The 20,451-nt window shown below is 37.6% G+C and overlaps 1 protein-coding gene across 9 annotated transcripts in view; it reads right to left on the reverse strand.

Moving 5' to 3' along the window:
* Window positions 1-7,822: 7,822 nt before the first annotated feature.
* The window catches only part of LOC124156553 (neurofibromin), a 115,273-nt gene continuing 102,644 nt past the window's right edge, over window positions 7,823-20,451 (reverse strand). For all 9 annotated transcript variants that reach the window (XM_046531166.1, XM_046531163.1, XM_046531169.1 and 6 more), the window contains 4 exons: window positions 18,113-18,315; window positions 17,545-17,731; window positions 13,643-13,835; window positions 7,823-10,618 (listed from right to left, as the gene is read on the reverse strand). In XM_046531166.1, coding sequence (XP_046387122.1) covers window positions 10,416-10,618; window positions 13,643-13,835; window positions 17,545-17,731; window positions 18,113-18,315 — 786 coding nt within the window. In that variant the 3' untranslated portion in view covers window positions 7,823-10,415. The remainder of the gene's footprint in view (window positions 10,619-13,642; window positions 13,836-17,544; window positions 17,732-18,112; window positions 18,316-20,451) is intronic.

Raw genomic sequence — 20,451 nt, forward strand, 5'->3', positions numbered from 1 at the left:
CCGCCTCGCTCCGGACCAGCTCCAGACGCTCCCCTGAAAACTTGGGTCAGCGGAGGAGCGAGTCAATTTTTGGCGGAAATTCGAAGGGAATGCACTGAGGCAATGGAGAGTTTACTCACGTTGCAGATGATGGACGCTGAATGTGGACGCCTTTCTCCTATATATGTGACTACGAAGTAACGGAGTAGACGCACTTAGTAAATAGATGTAAATTTAATTGTGATTTAAATAAATATATAGCAAGAACTAAATATCGACAAACATTCTCGTATCTCCCCCAAAATGAACTCAAATGTCTTTGGAAGCAGCCTTTACATACAAAAGGCAACAAAAATTATTAAAAGGGGCATTTAATATAAAGAAAGGATTGTAAGAACATATATCGACAAATTTACTCATTCCATAAATTAAAATCTGAAGAAAAATAGGATATACATGAAATAGATTAATGTTTTTTAATAGTCGTTAGCCATTATAAGTTAATATGTTTCAACTGGGAAAACGGTAGAGTACCTACTTTTTCCTTTACTAGGGTAATGAGTTTCATTGAGAAGGGTAGGCGAGGGTTGGTGTGAGAAATACAGTCCAAAGTTTCTTCCTTTACTATTTGGAGCCTCGGTATTGAAAAATAAAATTCATTTTAATGATATTCAAACATATTTATTAATAATCAATGATCATAGTCACCTCAATTCGCAATTAAAACCACATCTTCGATTTCATAATCCCAGTTTGCCCACCCTCGTTCATTTCCGCCATCTTGACTTCGCTCCTGACCGGTCCGAAAAGAAATTCTCGTAGCGAACGTAGCGCCTATGGACCGGTGCTCCGGAGCACTTCCGTCTGTAGCGTCTGGTAGCGAAAGTAGCATTCATTGGACCGCACCCTAGAGGTGGGATTTTCGGTTCATTTCCGTGATTCGATTCATTCGGTTCTATTCATGTGAATGAACTGTTCTTTCATGTCGTTCATAAAGAATCACATGAACCAAATGAACACCGCGAACCGAATGAACAACGTGAACTAAATGAACTCTGCGAACCGAATGAACAACGTGAACAAAATGAACTCTGCGAACTAAATGAACAACGTGAACTAAATGAACTCTGCGAACTAAATGAACAACGTGAACTAAATGAACTCTGCGAACCGAATGAACAATGTGAACTAAATGAATTCTGCGAACTAAATGAACAACGTGAACTAAAGGAACTCTGCGAGCTAAACGAACAATGTGAATCAAATGATTGCAATGAAGCGAAATAATCCGGAGTTAACCGAAAACATTGAAGGCTGTACGCATGAACTTACATAATTATGTATGTAATTATTAGTAAGAATATCTTCATGAGTATATGCATATAAAAATTTAAGGTAATAATCGAGAAATACGACTAAACATGTTTCCTTCGTATTCGGTGATTCATTATTAAATTAGATTCTATTAATTGGCGTTACACCATAAAGAAATTTTCCCTAAAACAGACAGACTTATCGGGAGCAAAGTGGTCATGAAATTATTCCGGGTAACTCACGCAACACCTCTGACAGCGGTGTTAGCAATATTGTTAGGCATCATGGCGCACGCGACCCCTACAACATACGGGTGAAACGGGATAACATTTGTCATATTAACTCTAGGAAAAAAGTGATTTTATGAAAAATTCAGCGACGAACCTTAAGCTGCTCAAAGAAAGAATTAAAGCCCGAGCCACCTGGCATTATGCGTCAGTCTCTCAGAGGGCTTTTAACCTTTTAGCATCAAAAGAGAATGATCATGATGCTACCGCAATGAAATCAATTATGCTACAAAAAATTAGTTAATGAAACCATAGTGACATTGAAAATAAAATAAATGTTTCACGAAGTAATTCAAGAAGAGGCAATTAAGATTTAACCTCTCAAGCGAGTATATATACGTCCTAGATATTCCGTTCTTATACAAAACATTTAATAAGGAATATTGCTATTCTTGTCTCATTGAATTTAAGTAATTCCTATTTTTCAGTATATTCCTATTGATATGTTTTCTTATGTATCAACTGTCGGAGGATGAAGAACGTTAAGTTCCATAGGTTCCATATAATAAGCGAGTAATTCATGGAATATTCACTCTCAACCAGTGCAGTGCAGGTGGATTCAAGATTGTGACAAGAAGGGGGCTATAGGTACCTGGGGTAACCTAGGTAACGTGGGGGGGATTGGGAGTAAACCTTCCCCGACAACTGAACAAAATTATTATTTTCTTTAACTCTAAAAATAATGGTGTATTAAAAAACTCAAGATATAATGGTAATATTTAGAGGCTCTCTGGATCCGCCACTGCTCTTAAATGACTAGAAAGGCCTACTGTCATCCGCGGCTCGCGAAGTAATTCAAGACCTTTATACTTCTACTACTCCGACGATCATAGGCGGATCCAGGGGGGGGGCACGGGGGCACGTGCCCCCCCCAGACCCTCAAAAATATGCATGATTTTTAATACGGTCCCATTATCATTGCGTTCGTTTTGTATTACGAGGTATCCTTGTGCCCCACCCAGAACAAAATCCTGGATACGGCCTTGCTTGTGCCCCTCCCAGAAAAAAATCCTGGATCCGCCCCTGCCGACGATTGTTCAAATGATTCTTCGATTCTTACATGATTCTTCAATTTTTATGATTCTTCGGTTCTTAAACGAATCTGCGATTCTTAAATGATTCTTCGATTCTAAATGATTCTTCGATTCTAAATGATTCTTCGATTCTAAACGATTCTTTGATTCTTCATGAACCACACGATTCTTTATGAACTCTTTGAACGAGGAGCGTATTTCGTTTCATTCGGTTCATGCCAATGAACCGTTCAAAATGAACGATTCATTCATGAACGACACAGCTCTACTGTCGGTTGCCGTTATTTCTCTCAAGTTGCTAGGAGCGAGGTGAGCGTGGGTTTTAGCATGAAAAGATTGATGGCATAAATATTTTCCCGGTACTTCGACGTTTGTTAACGGCAAGAATTAATCGAAATTAAGGTGAAGGGGAGAAGGAGGTCGGTGGTGGTGACTGCAGTCATAATTGGAGGTAAGCGTTTTAACTTCTCTGATGGCATGTTTATTCCTTCCATGTTTAGCCATGAGAATTAGAGGTGGGATTTTCGGTTCATTTCCGTGATTCGATTCATTCGGTTCTATTCATGTGAATGAACTGTTCTTTCATGTCGTTCATAAAGAATCACATGAACCAAATGAACACCGCGAACCGAATGAACAACGTGAACTAAATGAACTCTGCGAACCGAATGAACAACGTGAACAAAATGAACTCTGCGAACTAAATGAACAACGTGAACTAAATGAACAACGTGAACTAAATGAACTCTGCAAACCGAATGAACAACGAGAACTAAAGGAACTCTGCGAGCTAAACGAACAATGTGAATCAAATAATTGCAATGAAGCGAAATAATCCAGAGTTAACCGACAACATTGAAGGCTGTACGCATGAACTTACATAATTATGTATGTAATTATTAGTAAGAATATCTTCATGAATATATGCATATAAAAATTTAAGGTAATAATCGAGATATACGACTAAACATGTTTCCTTCGTATTCGGTGATTCATTATTAAATGAGATTCTATTAATTGGCGTTACACCATAAAGAAATTTTCCCTAAAAACAGAAAGACTTATCGGGAGCAAAGTGGTCATGAAATTATTCCGGGTAACTCACGCAACACCTCTGACAGCGGTGTTAGCAATATTGTTAGGCATCATATGGCGCACGAGACCCCTACAACATACGGGTAAAACGGCATAACATTTGTCATATTAACTCTAGGAAAAGTGATATTTTATGAAAATTCAGCGACTAACCTTAAGCTGCTCAAAGAAAGAATTAAAGCCCGAGCCACCTGACATTATGCGTCAGTCTCTCAGAGGGCTTTTAAACTTTTAGCATCAAAAGAGAATGATCATGATGCTACCGCAATGAAATCAATTATGCTACAAAAAATTAGTTAATGAAACCATAGTGACATAGAAAATAAAATAAATGTTTCACGAAGTAATTCAAGAAGAGGCAATTAAGATTTAACCTCTCAAGCGAATATAAATATACGTCCTAGATATTCCGTTCTTATACAAAACATTTAATAAGGAATATTGCTATTCTTGTCTCATTGAATTTAAGTAATTCCTATTTTTCAGTATATTCCTATTTATGTGTTTTCTTATTTATCAACTGTCGGAGGACGAAGAACGTTAAGTTCCATAGGTTCCATATAATAAGCGAGAAATTCATGGAATATTCACTCTCAACCAGTGCAGGTGGATTCAAGATTGTGACAAGGTACCTGGGGTAACCTAGGTAACGTGGGGGGGATTGGGAGTAAACCTTCCCCGACAACTGAAGAAAATTATTATTTTCTTTAACTCTAAATATATCTAATGGTGCATTAAAAAACTCAAGATATAATGGTAATATTTAGAGGCTCTCTGGATCCGCCACTGCTCTTAAATGACTAGAAAGACCTACTGTCTTCCGCGGCCCGCGAAGTAATTCAAGACCTTTATACTTCTACTACTCTGACGATTGTTCAAATGATTCTTCGATTCTTACATGATTCTTCAATTCTTATGATTCTTCGGTTCTTAAACGAATCTGCGATTCTTAAATGATTCTTCGATTCTAAATGATTCTTCGATTCTAAATGATTCTTCGATTCTAAATGATTCTTCGATTCTAAATGATTCTTTGATTCTTCATGAACCACACGATTCTTTATGAATCCTTTGAACGAGGAGCGTATTTCGATTCATTCGGTTCATGCCAATGAACCGTTCAAAATGAACGATTCATTCATGAACGACACAGCTCTAATGAGAATGTTGACATTGAATTCGTGTTTTAATCCAGGCACGTTTAAGGATTTCAAGCTCCTTTTTCGGGAGTCATGCAGCCAATAACAAATTCTTCTTTCAACGCGTTGGCGACTGCCGTCCACTTTTCCTGCCTCATGGATACCCCGGACGAGGAGGATAATACACCGACCGGTCATCAATGCCGCGGATGTCGCGCCGTCCGTTAGTCATCCTGCGGAGGACCGGACTCAGTGAGCTCGAGCGGGTTTTCGAAGAAATAAGGAATGCGGGTATGTTTCGCTATAGTGCAATGTATATTTACTGCTTATACTTATTAGTTACTGCTGAATGTTTTGGAAGCTTACGTGGTTTTCGTTTGGAGTTCACACGTGTTCACAAGCGATGGCTCGTTACTTAGGCTTACATAGCCTAAGTAACGGGCCATCGCTTCGTTTTTCATTTAACTATGATGCAAAGCGCATGCTTCCTCAGTGATAATTTAAGTTTTGCTTTCTATAATTTGAATGGCTCACATTAATGTACCATATAACTAATAAGCCAAGTAAAGGAGAGTTTTTCATGTGCAATTTTGCTAATTTGATTTTGAGTTAAGTCGTTTGTGACTCTCATCAGTCATGTTTCTTCTCTTTTTCAGGAGCATCTAACTTCCATGACTTCTTTCATTTGGAATATTTTTGTATGTGCTTTTAACAATTATTAATTTATTGATGTATTTTCATGTTCTAATAAATTGTGTCTTGAAAAATGTTGTGGTCATTGCAGTTATAATAACTATTGTTGATCGCAATCACCTATTCACCCTTTATCTCTTATCATGCATGCAAAATTGTGGGAGAAATCTGTTATGTGATCATCCACTGTTGGCTGGGTTGCGCAAGTTGTTAATTGACTGTGTTTCATATGATTTGACAAGGGAATTTTAATGGATTGGGTAGGGGAAATGTATTCAGCCAAACAAGGGAGTTTCAGCCTGGCATACAAGGGAGTTTCAGCCTAGCTATCCAATGGAGTTTCAGCCTAGCTATCCAATGGAGTTTCAGTCTAGCTGGCCAAGGGAGTTTCAGTCTAGTTTGTGGCCAAGGGAGTTTCAGTGTAGCTAGCCAAGGGAGTTTCAGTTTAGTCAGCCAAGGGAGTTTCATTGGAGTAGCTGGAGTTCTTAATTGCACTGCTACTGCACTGCCATCCCTCTCCCAAACTCCACTGGTTTGTTTCAATTTCAATGCAGTTTCAGCATAGAAGCAAGGCAGTGAGTTTCAAGGTAGTTTCAGCCCAGTTTCAGTCAAGTTGCAAGGGAGAAATTTTTACTTGAGTGGATGCAAGCAGTTCATCCACGGTAAGACAATCCGTTTCCGATACAAGGCTTTGGCAGTGCCAAGGCTACTTCCTTCACTCAGACTTATATCAGGGTCACCAATGCAATGGGCCCTCTGAAAGGCCTCTTGGTTTAGGTCTGGGTGAGTTAAAGGTACACCAGTTTGCAGACACATAATAAAAAAACTTTTCCAGGATATCCTTTCCTTTTTTTATAATTTATTTATGAGCACTAAGCTCATGTCATAAATGCGACGGATAGGTATGGAAGCAACAGGAACAGTCAGGGTGAACAGAATGAATGAGGTGAAAGCAACATGACCAAATAATCAAGGAGAAGGATAGCAATATGTTGTCTAAATGCTATCAAACGACATGGGGGTAGTCCGTCTTCAACAAACTCTTGTTTTGATGAAAATCAAAATTGACCAGCTATTGCTTATTTGGCACTGTATAAAGAACATAGGAGGTGCTTATCTAATGGATAACAAAGTTTCAAATTAATAATTTGGAATTAGGGGGAAAAATTGAATATTCCTTTAATAATGTGGCTATTAGATGCTTCAATGATTAATGCTTGGATTTTACGTCGCACGCCGGACTCTCTTTAATTCCACCGAGCGGTAGTAAAAGCTCCCTTACAGAAATATGGTGTGGCACCAAAAACGCCCGGTCCTCACAATTTTTTCTCCAGAATTCAAAATCTATCAAGAGCAAGTCATGGTGAACAGCTAACCTGACCGGTCAGGCTAGAAGATGGTGTACAGAGTGCAAAAATAAGATGGTAAAAGCATGTCTAATGGGCAAAGTTCCTCTTCGTGATGGGTGTTTTTCATTGAATCGCCAAAAATATATTCCATTTAAATGCAACATTCTAATTAGACAAATTAATGTAATAATTCTCAATAAAGAAAAGTGATTCATCATTTATATTGTGCTCTTTCAATAATTGTATACTTCTTGATTGTAATAAAGGTTATCTCGTGAGTATTAATTAAGTTTTTTCATGAGGGCATTTTCACCCCATTGAAAGCGATGTGCCAAATCCTTAAAAAAATCCTATTTTCCAAAAGCAGGGGTTGTTATATTAATTAATAGTTTAGAAAAAAGTTCTCTGCATAAATGGGTTAATGATAACCATATCAAAAATCTTGTCTATATTTTACGTATCTCGGGGAGTCAAGAGAGAAGCCTCGTGAAAACCTAGACAAGAAAACAGAACAATCTTATATGCTATATCTTGAGGCATGATAGCTCAATGAAGACAATCTTCGAGGGCCAATAAGGCAAGAACGAAAAAGGAAGACCTCAAATGAAAAATATGGAACAGGTAAAGAAGGATGAGAAAGAGAAGAAATATATACTTGTGAAAAGATTATATTATAGAAGATTTGAGTGAAGACACAGCAAACAAATCTTAGGAATGTTGACCAGAAATGATGATGAATGATATATCAATATCACAACCATAATTGTTGTAAATAAATATCTTGTGAGGAACATAAAAAGTTAATACTAAAACCCAAAATCATGGTTCCAAAAAGTTATGTCAGGGTATCCATGATACCCTTGATCCATGGCCTGTAACTTCAAGTAGTTTGAGACATCAACATTGCCACTGAATTAATCCAGATGCGATAATGTGATTTAAAAATTCACTTTATTTACATAATTAACAGAGCTATTAAAATTTACATAGGCAAAGTCAAGATCCTATAAGTCAAGTTATTCCATCTCTACACTTCAAATAATTGTATTTACCCAAGACAGGCTGTCAGAAACATAGTAAATCTGAAAACATCATACACAGCCACAAATTACTGCTACCATTTGGTGGAAGCTAGCATTTTTGAGCCTTAACATTATGTTTAAGACAATCAGATACAAGGAAAGCATACCAATACGAACAAACCTTACATCATAAGTGGTGTTCATTTTACCTTAGAGTCTATTTTGGATGAGGGGAAAATGGTGAAAAATAACAATAAACTTTTTTATCACAATCCTTCACTAATTAGCTACCAGATCAGTCTAAAATCATCCATTTGCAGTTCATATAGGTGTTTGAGGGTGTGTTCAAACAACAAAGACTTTATTGATTGGTCATCCATTTTCCAGTTGATTTACATTTTACTACCAAAATACATAACTTTATTTGTACATATCCACAATTAAGAAGTTACCTTTTTTTCTTTATTTTTAATAAAAATAAACCTTCCTTTTAGCACCAACTTTCAATGTGTACAACGCGTTACTGAGCCATTTTTTTTATTCTCACATGTGCACATTTCACATCAAAGCCTGCTCAGACAATCGGAACAGGATTAACACACAAATATATAATTGGCCAAATAGCCATGCATTCCATGTAACATACAACTTTGCACTATGAAATTTCTGTTCAAGCATAGATTTTTTTCTTGTAATTGGGATAGATCGAGATTGAAATAATGAATTTCATTATTTTTAAACTTATACACACGAATAAAATTTGCCCACATACACACTCACTTTTCTTTGGGAATAAAAAGTCAGATCCAGGAAATATTTTTAAATATAAAAAAGGATTTCAAGTGAATTAACACATACACATTGATAAAAATAAACATATTTCCGATGTACGACAAGATGAGAATGAGACGAATAGGCTAAAAGGCTAACACAAAATTACTGAATAAGGCTTCATAAACTAATTCTGAAATCCCACCAGCTTACGTAGCACCAAAGCGTGCATACATAAGTGAAACGTGGATAGTCATGGGAGAACAACTTCAAGACCAAAGTCATTCAAATGCGTATGGAATGGATGTAACACTGAAATATTTAAAGGAACCTCATTCACACCCATGAAAAGTCCTCTCAAACAAATGGTCGATTGAAATCACACACATTCACCCAGTCACAGACACTCCTCTTTATATTTCTTTCCCTTCATCGAAATTTCATTATGTAAAACACATGGCTTTACTTTGACATTCATGTCATATCCCTTTCCATGATTTCATTCACAAACATGCAGAAATATTAAGTTATAGGGCTACATGAATTCAAAACTAAATAGCCAAATACACGTACAAACAGCTCAAGGTTATGCCCACTGCACAGAAATATCAAATTCATATGAGATAAAGTACTGAGTATTGAATAGCTCATTGAAAATAGAAAAAACATTCACAGAAAAAATAAGATATCTACATAAGCGATACTTATTGTATCATGTTTCATAAGAACACTATAAAAAATAATAAGCGTATTTTATTTAGTTGGTTGACACCACAATGTGCTTGGAATTAAGACACTCTTATTCCAAATATGTGTTGTCAGAGATGAGCTCATGTTGGTGCTATAGACCAACATTTAATAACTAAATGACTTGCATGTTGTGGCATTATTGATGTCATTACACACATCACACTCAATGTGCATGTAACGTCAATCTTTCAATTGCAAAAAATGTTACTGGGAGCAGACCACATAGACAAACCAACTCCGGTTGAGCGTAGAACAATTTCTCTGAATGTGGAAATGAAAAATCTCACAAAAAGTGCATGTTCCATAAAACATGTCTCATATAAATGCCATAAAAATTCACAGAAAAATGCAATCATGCTTCATGTTCAGATGCATAAATGCAACACGCATATTACATGCCTCCGTGTAAACAGCTACAGAATAGATCAGGAAATTCAAAAACAGCATATATTGAATAATTTCTCCAACTCCAACCAAAATATTTCACAGAGTAAAAGTATTTTTTTTTAATGCACGTGCATCAAGAAATCTTTGATACTCACATTTGACAAAACAGACATTTTTTTGCATTTCATTGACGAATAAAACGAATGCTATATAAAATTCCTAAAACATCGCTAGTACATAACAATCCCAAACAGCTTAAAAACTCTTTCAATAGGAAACATATACGAGATCCAACAGTAATGGAGAGGATAATAATACTAATAATAATTATAATAATAATAATAATAATGATTTGGTGTTTATACATTTGTTTTGTCGTCAGTTACCCACATTACAGCAGCAGACATCACTAATTCCCGGTGGCAGTGGCCGTTGTTGTCACCGTCCCCTGACCTGCACCGCTGACGACGGCCTGCCCGATGCAGCAGTAGTGCAGCAGGGCGAGGGCAACCGAACGCCAGCAGAGCGCCGCCGACGGGCTGTGCGATGGTGGGCACTTGGTGGGGTCAGCACACACTGGCAGGTATGCGCCCCTTCACTTTGTCTTGGGCTTGTTCCCCTTGCTGCATTTCAGGCTCCTCTGGTGCGCACTGCTGTAGGCATTGTGCAGCCCATGCTGCTGCTGTTGCTGCAGCGTCTGCGAGTGGCTGCCCGACGACGGCTGACCCGTTCCACCGTCCGAGAGGGAGCCCCCACCAGCGCCCCCCTCCCCACGGCCTCCCGGCTCCATCATGGAGTCTGTACGAAGGATAAAAGAGGAAGGGAAACAACTGATAAGACTCTTTCAACTGCCAGACCATCGTTAGGGTTCCCACTTCAACTAAATTATAAAATTCACAGTTTTTTCCAGGTTTTCACGGTCGAAACTCAAGTCGAATTAAATTTTATTTTTGTGGAAAATTGCAAGTCAGTGTTTCATTATAAATATCATCAAATTCACGGTCTGTTGATAGGCCATTTTAGGCAGAAATATTGACGACGTAACAATCACCGCCCGCACGTAAACTAAAAATTTACGTTTCTCGGAGATAATGCACTCGGGCAAACAACCTGACACAACTAAACCCCTAAGACTGAAAACATACATTCCACCCCTCCAAGCCAGTAAGACCCACCCCTTACCCACACCCCAACTCTCCATTGTCGTGTGATTGGGCACATCGTGCTCAAAGGATTGGGTGCATTGAGTTCACCCCTCTATATAGTCCGGCTGCTGAGAATTGTCCGAGGACAGCCACAAGGACCTAGTTCGGGGTTGGAGGTATGGTTGCACGGTAGGCAAAGGAAACGCCCACGTTACTTGTAAAAAATAAAAAACCTTCCATGAAGAAAGGAGCCGGAAGGGACAACGACCTTGAAGGACCCAAAGGAACAATCCCTTGTTTTGGTGATAGGAAGGAAGGGCCTGTTTTGGTTTTTCGGGATTGTTTCTTTGCTTCATGCGCATGTGACAGCTGTAGTATGACTAGGCGAGGGTGTGATGTGCACTTTAGGGGTAGTGGTTGGCTGCAATCCGTACTGGGGGAGGGTTCTCCAGCCCTCCTTTTTGCTGTCATTGGACAACTCTCGCTGGCCGGACTGTAGTAAGGGAGTTTTCTGGAGAGCGATTGCGATAATATAAATATTTTACTTAATGTACAAAATCTTCAATTCCTCCGAAAGAAAATAACCCTGGGCAGTTCATATGCCTACGATAAAAGCATCGCATGGGAGCGGATTAGCGAGGACGCCATGTGCTAATTCGCAAAATTCGGAACAGATTATTATTTTTGACATAGGAGTCTTATATTGGAGCTTTTAATCATTGCCAAGAGATTCAAAGGATCTGGTGTAAGAAATAGTATTTTTTGATAGTGCTCGCATATTACAAAAGCCATTGAGGGTAATCTGCATCTAACAATACATTTAGCCATTAGTTTAAACAAATTTCAGGGATTGCACAGAAGTGCGTCACAGTTCTGCTGATATGATGTGAAATTTTGAATTATTAAGAATTTTGGAGAGTACAAAGGAGAAATATTGAAGATTCACTATGACAACTGAGATTTTCCCACATGGCAATAGCTGACCATGTCTTGATCAAACTACATTCTGATGCATATATGAAATATCAAAATACGCATCGCCGGATAGCATGCAACGGAAGGTAATGTCGCTCTAGTTTTCCATAAGTCGGAAGCCAATGTTAGGGTGCCGACCTAAATACGACAATGTTGCGCTTTCAACTTCCATACCTCACACTGGAAAAGATAAAGGGCATTTCATTACAATGTATGTTCCCATGCTTAAAGGCCTGGTTACATGGTACATTAACACGTATAAGTTAATGTACGTTTGCATGAATGATTTTGGTGGACCAGAACAGAACATGTACTAATGCATGAACCAAATTAGAACAGGTTCTATTTTTTGTGCATGCATTCGCACAAGTTTAGTGCATTTTGGCATTCATACATTTAGACATTAACCCGTATGTGTTAATGTATTGTGTAACCAGGCCTTAAGACGTAGCCTATTATATTATTATAGCGATGAAGCCAGCCAAGGAGGATGGGGGGGGGGAAGTAACTCCCTCTCCCACTATCATCATGCTTCCATTCCCCTCCCACTGATAACTGGGCATAACAAAAGAAGAACGTAAAATGGTAGTGCGCGGAGCAACTCACGGCCGTAAATCAGATAAATGTTTGGACGCAACTGGCTGTAGGTGTTGTAGATCTGACACACATCTTGTATTTTTAGTTTAATAATGAGATAATAAAAAACATAATAGTTAATGCTTTCTCAGCGGTGCATCACCCTCGAGAAATGTCTGTTGTAAAACCAAGCGTACACAGTGGAGGGAACTTTTGACCTCGCTAAATCCGATTTATTTTACACGCAAAACATAGGCCATTTGGCAGTACAAAGACTATCACTTGCAAAAACGCGATTCTCATAAAATGCCGTGCTCGTAAAACCGGGCTTCTACCGTATTTAAACCATTTCTTACTTCCTAATGTTTGTAATAATTTTAACTGCACCACTGTATACTGCCTATTCCACTCTGAAACCAGACCCAATTTTATCATTGGATGTATCGTTAATTTCTTTGAATATCTGTCGGATGAAGCAAGATAATCATCCCACCATAATTGATGGATATCACGAATTCTTGATGCCAGAGTGATGTGTGAGCAAAAAAAAGAAAAACTGGGTACTGTAAAAGTGGATTTTTAAATGAAAACAATGGAATATTTGATATGATGCTAGAAAGGGCTATGATCTCCAAAATAGATAATAATACATTGAAATAATGGAGAGATATTTGAATATTTTACTGTTATGTGCATCACTATTCAAACCATCCATGATCAGCTGTTCCCGGACTGATGTGAATTGGAAATTGGGAGAGCAGAGTGAGCTGTATGCATGTATATACATAACCATGAAAAGTAATCCATGGTCCATGAGGATTCTTCATTGTGAAATACCCACACATATTCTACTTGCACAACTTTCCAACCTATCTCTTAATGGCATGGCTGTGAATAAATAGGCCAACTATTATGGCACAAGAGATATATCTACATTGCTCTTCATTTCATTCCAATGGTGAATCAGAAGAAAGAAATGATACGGCTGAACTACAGTGAAACCTTTCTTTTGCACTTATACTGGATAGGAGGATAAAAAAGGCACATATTTGGTGACAACTAAGCACAGAAATATTCTACATTAGTTGGTAAAATTTCCTGCTAGCACAAAAAAATTTCAACAAACCTTTTTCAGTGGGAGATCCCAGTGTGAGAGACGAAAGGGATGATGATAAATTCATGTTTGATGAAACGCTGAGCATCGACAAATACTGTGACAGCTCGGTCGCCTCCACATCATCCCCGCCAGGCAAGCAAGTTTCGACCATTGCTTCCAGGCAGTTCACAAACAGCTCAGCACTCTCTGCCGTACAATTAGACTGTACAGAAACAAATAAATTAAATAAGTACACACAAATGATAGGAACAATAAATATTCTCTAAGTCAAGTCTCTTTAAAATATCACTTCAATACAGATTCACACAATTAATTCCCAGTATAAAATTTTCCGAGAGTAGTTTTCAATCCGCCCAAAAGTACAGCTATTGAGAGAAATATAAATGATGATCAAGATCCAAGAGATGAAACTCAGACAATGTCAAGACTAGAACAAACATTAAGGGCATTTTTCAAATCTCTCATTGCCGAGAACAAAATGCAGCGAAAAATTGACAATAAGTGTAATTTGAGGGAAAAGAAGTTTTAGAATGGCATTTTTTAAAGCACTAATGGTGCTCTCGTAAAATTAAAAGGTAATTTTTACACATGTCCAGTTAAGTAAGTTAAAGGTATTCACGAATGCAAAATATAACTTCGTAATTTTCAATATTCTTGTTGCCACAGAGCTTCAAAGTTCGCAAAAATTACTAAATTCTTTCTCGCTACAAAAACGTCCTGTGACTTCAGAATGTGAGTAAGCAGATTTGCTCCATGGCAAAAACAAAACAGTAATGACAACAAACATCTACGACGATACTGATTCATAACTTGAAGGGTGTATCAAAAACAGTTGTGAATAGTTTAGAGTTTTACGGTGCGTGTTATGAGTAACGGCTTACTCCGACTTTGTAAAGATGCATTCTGGGAACATTCGGAAGGTAGATTAATTCAAGGTCGCTCATTTCTTCTCCAGTAATGAAAATTTCTCAGTGCGGAGTTGAGAAGCCACAAAATTGAAATGTAACATCAATTAAATCAACAATCTTGTTCGCTAGTAATCTAAAGCTTGGTTTGTACTTCATTTAACTACTGTCATTTATTCATTGCCTTTATTTTGGTGTATTTGGTGGTATTTGGTGTAATATTGGAATACATGAAGTTAATGTTTTAGAGAAATACAACGGATCATATTTTATGCCGATTTGCTAAGCATTCCTAAGGTCTGGAAGAGAGACATAGGGTGTTCCAGCCTTTTGTTGGGTTCAGCTGTTAATAAATTTGAGCGTTTGCACTGCTGGGTCTAAGGTGACACCAGACCATAAAGTGAGAACAATAATCTTGTACTGTGGAAATCGCCGTGGATGAGGAGGATGAAAAAGTAATAAGTGCTATTTGTGAAGACTGTGCAGCATCTTCCAGTATGCATACATTCTTTAAACATGTCAACTATTCAGGATAAATATTTCACATGACTGATGATGAAATTAACATAGAATGCTAAAATAAATTGTACTGAGATACATAGGTTTTTCTAAAGCTGGGACAAATACTCTACTGGCACCACGTAAACATATTTTTTACAAGACTCAGACGTCACGCTCAGCCAACATGGCGATGGGTTGTTTGGAGCGCAACATTACTACAAGATTTTCAAAGTGGAATTTTATGAATAATATGGAGGTTAGACAAGAACTTCTTCCACTTTAATTTTCAGCACGATTATAATCATCCATTTTTTGTGGAATTCCCCATTATCCGTGTTTAAGATGTTGGTTTGATACACTCAATACATAATTCTATTTTCAAAACATTTTCAATTCAGAGACTGCACTTATAAGTGTGATACCATAAGTAAAAGTTTACAGATTTAAGTTTACCGGGACTAGCCACGGTGATAACTTTACGGGAGTCACCCGCAATGCACAATTGTGCGAAAAATCCACAGAGAAAAAATCATTCGCCTTGACCGGGATTCGAACCCGGATCCCTCGATTTCCGGCCGAGTGCTTTAGCCAGTTAAGCTACCGAGGCGTCATTCTTCCCTGTGGAAATTTGTGGACTTTACCGGACATGGTGGTATGGACTGCCGAGCATATTATGCGACGAGCAGTCCAAATCGTGCGGATGGCGCCACAGCCGGAGAGTAAAGCCCGAACTTTGAACACAAGGGGTGTTCTCTCTTGACGAATTTAAGTTTACCAGGACTAGCCACGGTGATAACTTTACGGGAGTCACCCGCAATGCACAATTGTGCGAAAAATCCACAGAGAAAAAATCATTCGCCTTGACCGGGATTCGAACCCGGATCCCTCGATTTCCGGCCGAGTGCTTTAGCCAGTTAAGCTACCGAGGCGTCATTCTTCCCTGTGGAAATTTGTGGACTTTACCGGACATGGTGGTATGGACTGCCGAGCATAATTCGTCAAGAGAGAACACCCCTTGTGTTCAAAGTTCGGGCTTTACTCTCCGGCTGTGGCGCCATGCGCACGATTTGGACTGCTCGTCGCATAATATGCTCGGCAGTCCATACCACCATGTCCGGTAAAGTCCACAAATTTCCACAGGGAAGAATGACGCCTCGGTAGCTTAACTGGCTAAAGCACTCGGCCGGAAATCGAGGGATCCGGGTTCGAATCCCGGTCAAGGCGAATGATTTTTTCTCTGTGGATTTTTCGCACGTTTACAGATTATTAAAAAATAAGCAAAAATCAAAATAATACATAATAATTAATCACTTTGGGGGCCCAAGTTGTTGAGCCATGAAAAATGTATGCATCAAAGCTTACTTAGAATATTCAACAAAATTCCAAAAATTCAGGCTTTAGAAAATTTGTGGGGAGACTATATTCAGATACACGAAGAAGAATAAATCAGCCACCAATGAAATGCTACAAACAGCAGACTCCCGATTATCCGGCTTCGGTACATCCAAGCATACTCTTGCCCAATATTTTCTGATCTTTTTAAAAATATAAAATTGGACGCAAAATCACCAGAATTACTGCGTTAATGCTATGATAAACCGGGCTTATTTTTTTTCGTTAGAATCCCCTTCGTAAAATGGAAGCGACCAGGTGCTAGCTGCATTCACAGGAGCACCATGTCCCTGTTTTCCAAGCCTTGCAGTAAATGAATGTGCTCTGCTATCACGGACACACGTCCCGCAGCAGTTGCAACCTCGGCAATCTGTGCGAGACGCAACTACGTGTCGTACGTGGTGCCTGACAGTGTAGTTTCCGACGTCAAGCAGTGGTTTTGAAGCATTCGTGCGAACCACTTTTCTGTGCCCATTATCACAAAGCCACAGATGTGTAGTTTTCAAAACCAGGCCTTACATGGAGCATTAATAATACGAGTAAAACCATGTTATCGCCACTAAAAAGATCGCGAACTAGCAAAGAAAGCTCTCAATGAGTCCGGGAAGCACTCTTAAATAACAGAATAACTGCATAAATAATAATATATTGTTTGTTTTAAGTAAATTATGAACATTGCAAGACATTTAAGAGAAAGCTGGTGTTATCCGTGTTTTCCGATTATTTGTGCTGTCTCTATCCTCTGCTATTCTCTCTCCCCATCATTAGCCCAGATAATCGGGTGTGTGCTGAAGTAGGTTTATCATTAGGATACAATATAATGGTACTGCTCAGTTTCCTCAGTACTACTGAAGCATTGCTGCTTCCTGATATTCAAAACAAAGAAAGCTGAAACATTCTCTTCGTTATGAGAAATATGAATGACTCCTATTAAATTCTGCACCTTCTTCATATAAACAAATTTTCATTAATACTATAAAAATAATGCAAGACATGGCCAACAAGTTTTTAAACGAACAATATGGTAAGTCCAAATGCATAAGAGTTAACAGAACAAGGGTAAATAACATGACTGAATCAGCAAATAGGTACTTATGCACGTGCATGCATTACCTTAGTAAAAGGCCCTGCAAACCTCCAGAGGCCACCAAATCCACAGCTTTGAAGATAATGCAACTGCTGCTGACTAGTGTCTTCACATGCAATCATATTTTGTATGATTGCCTGCACAGCACCCAAAATAGCTTGATCATGGCAAGTGAGTAGGACACTAGTAATTTTTGCGTCCAGCAAGCTATGTCTGTGAATATGAACATTATTACATTAATATGTACTCTCATTAAAGTAATTCCTACATAAAAATATTCCTGATACTATGTTCCTCCAAGCTTAAATTGAGATAAAGGACGCGAACTACATACTTTAACAAGGCAATTTCATACAAAGATTCTCCAAAATTCTTCCACGTAGGAAGCATCGAAGGAATTATTTGCCAACATCCACATAGATGGTATTGTATCACTTTCCCACACTCCTCATCAAATTCATTAAAATAATGAAAAACTCTTTTTTTCAGAGTGCAAGAAACTTTGAAACTTCCTATTACTAAAAAAGCAAGCTACACTTTACTAAAGGTTTTGCGGTCCATGTTTTACTTAGACTACATCATTTTGGCACTTACATCACGGGGAAGACCTTAGGGAAGACTATGGAGGCTTCAGCCAGATACTCATACAATATCCTAGTTTCTCCTTCATCAGTGGTGTATTTAACCAAAGTGGCAAGGGCTGTTAACACCAGAGCTTGCGTAGAGAAATCCGTGAGGACCTCTGGATCCAGAAGGATGTTGTTTTCATTTGAAACTGAAACTCTGGCACTTCGAGTCTTCAGTTATCAGGGAATCAAACAAAAAATTTTGTTAAATCAATTACATGCAATATCAAAGTACAAAGCATTTAAATTTGGCTCAGTAAACCTCAGAATTACAAGAAATGGATTTCTAACAATACATCAATTAAATGTAACTTTTTTTTACCACTTACCATGAAATCTACATGCATTTATCTCACTCCTCCACAGCTATGTCATCAACCTTCTGATTCCATAACTAACAGATATCAATGGAAATATTAACACTTAATAGCCATATTAGTAATTTGAATATAGAAAAAATTATATTTTGGCATATGATTATAGAGAGGAATTGTTTCCAGCTTCATTGGCCTAAAATTTGCATTACTTTTTAATAAACAATACCAAGGTATGTAACTCTTATCAAATGATTATCCTATAACATACAAATTCAATTCCAATAATTTTAGCTATGTATGAACACTTAACTTGCATAAAAGTCCTTTCAGGTTTAACATTAAAAATTTGACTTCCATCACAACAAACTTGGTACGTGGTCTACACATCTTACATTACATTTAGCAAGAGCATTCTGGAACAATCTAACCACTTACATCAAAATAAAGTTACATAGTGCACACATATTGATTGATTATAAATAAAATACATGATTAAATATTCATTCCCCAATTCATAATAATTATAACAAGAGGAGTAATAACTAAGATACCAAAAGTAAAGATACATCTATTTGACTCCAAAATGAAGCAGTCCTATAATAAGGCAAATGAGGATAATCCTGAGGCAAACAATGATAGAAAAAAAAAGGATGTAATGAAATATTAGTAAATACGGCACATTAAAGTAAATCCATTGGGCATTTCTTAAGAAAAATAAACTAGGTACAATTTATGAATCTGAGGATATGCTGCTCTCAAAACCGCAAAATAATAAATTATAATAATCAAAATTCATATCTAGTCTCACAAATATAGCATCAATATGAATATAAATCAAGGGGCTTCCAAAATTTAGTTCAAAATGAATTAAAACATCACTTTGAAATGCCATCAGTAATTAAAGGCACCAATATTCAGGTACTATGAGTGGATATAATAATATTTTTAGCGAGAAATGTAACAGGAGATCTACTGATAAGTGGAAAATTAAAACGAAGTCAGGACGTCACTCAATGGTCGGACATCACCCACATTACATATTTCCATATCAAATTGTATCATTTATGCAGGACGATAGAGTGCAAATGAAATTAATAATTTAATTAAAGTTATTAAAAGTATTAGTTTTGAGTTACGAATAGTAACAATTATTTTTAAAAATAAATTTATTCTACACTCAATTGCTTAAAAGCTTTAGTGTTTTACCTCTTATTTGCACAATTCTGAATCCACTGTCACATTTACTGGTGCATTCTTAGGGATATCAATCAATGACTTCTTGGCAACAAAACTATATAAATCCACTTTCACTAAATGAGGTACCACAAGATCTTTTGATGAGATCGCTAAACGATAGATTAGTTTTGAGAGAAGCATAAACAAACAGCAGTCAATTGATATGAGCAATCATTTCTTTCATAAAGAAAATGCGATTTTTTACTGTACACTTAAACAAGTCCAAGTCAAATTTTAAAGACATGAATGTTAATAAGTAATCTTTGGACAGCCAGGAGTCATGAGAAAGGATATAAACTTGCATACCACTCCAAGAGTTCAGGAAGAAAGGCTCGGGGAATATCGGACACATAGGCACACCACACGATAGTAGGTTTTTAAGGAAGAGAAAAAATAAACCCTGAATAGCTGTGACTTAAATCATAACTAAAAAGTTCAAAGAATGAAGATATGTAATCATGTAGTGATGGCCACTACTCATGCATGAGTACATAAAAAAATCAATGGTAAAAATTCATTTAAACCAGTGATAATTCCTTTTCTTTTAGCAATTCTAACTGCAGCCTATTCCACGACCACATTAAAAGTTGACCATTCTGGCGAAACATCTCCTTGAAGAGAAAAATTTATATGAATTTGACCTGCAGATTGTGCATGCGGAGAGGGAAGGCCCAACACTGGATGAACTGGAAATGTTTGAAATTGAGAGACAAAGGAGGCAATTCCTCAACGGCACCAACACCCAATGAAATAT

The sequence above is a fragment of the Ischnura elegans genome, chromosome 3 (assembly GCF_921293095.1).
Source record: "Ischnura elegans chromosome 3, ioIscEleg1.1, whole genome shotgun sequence".
In the NCBI taxonomy this organism is placed as follows: domain Eukaryota; kingdom Metazoa; phylum Arthropoda; class Insecta; order Odonata; family Coenagrionidae; genus Ischnura; species Ischnura elegans.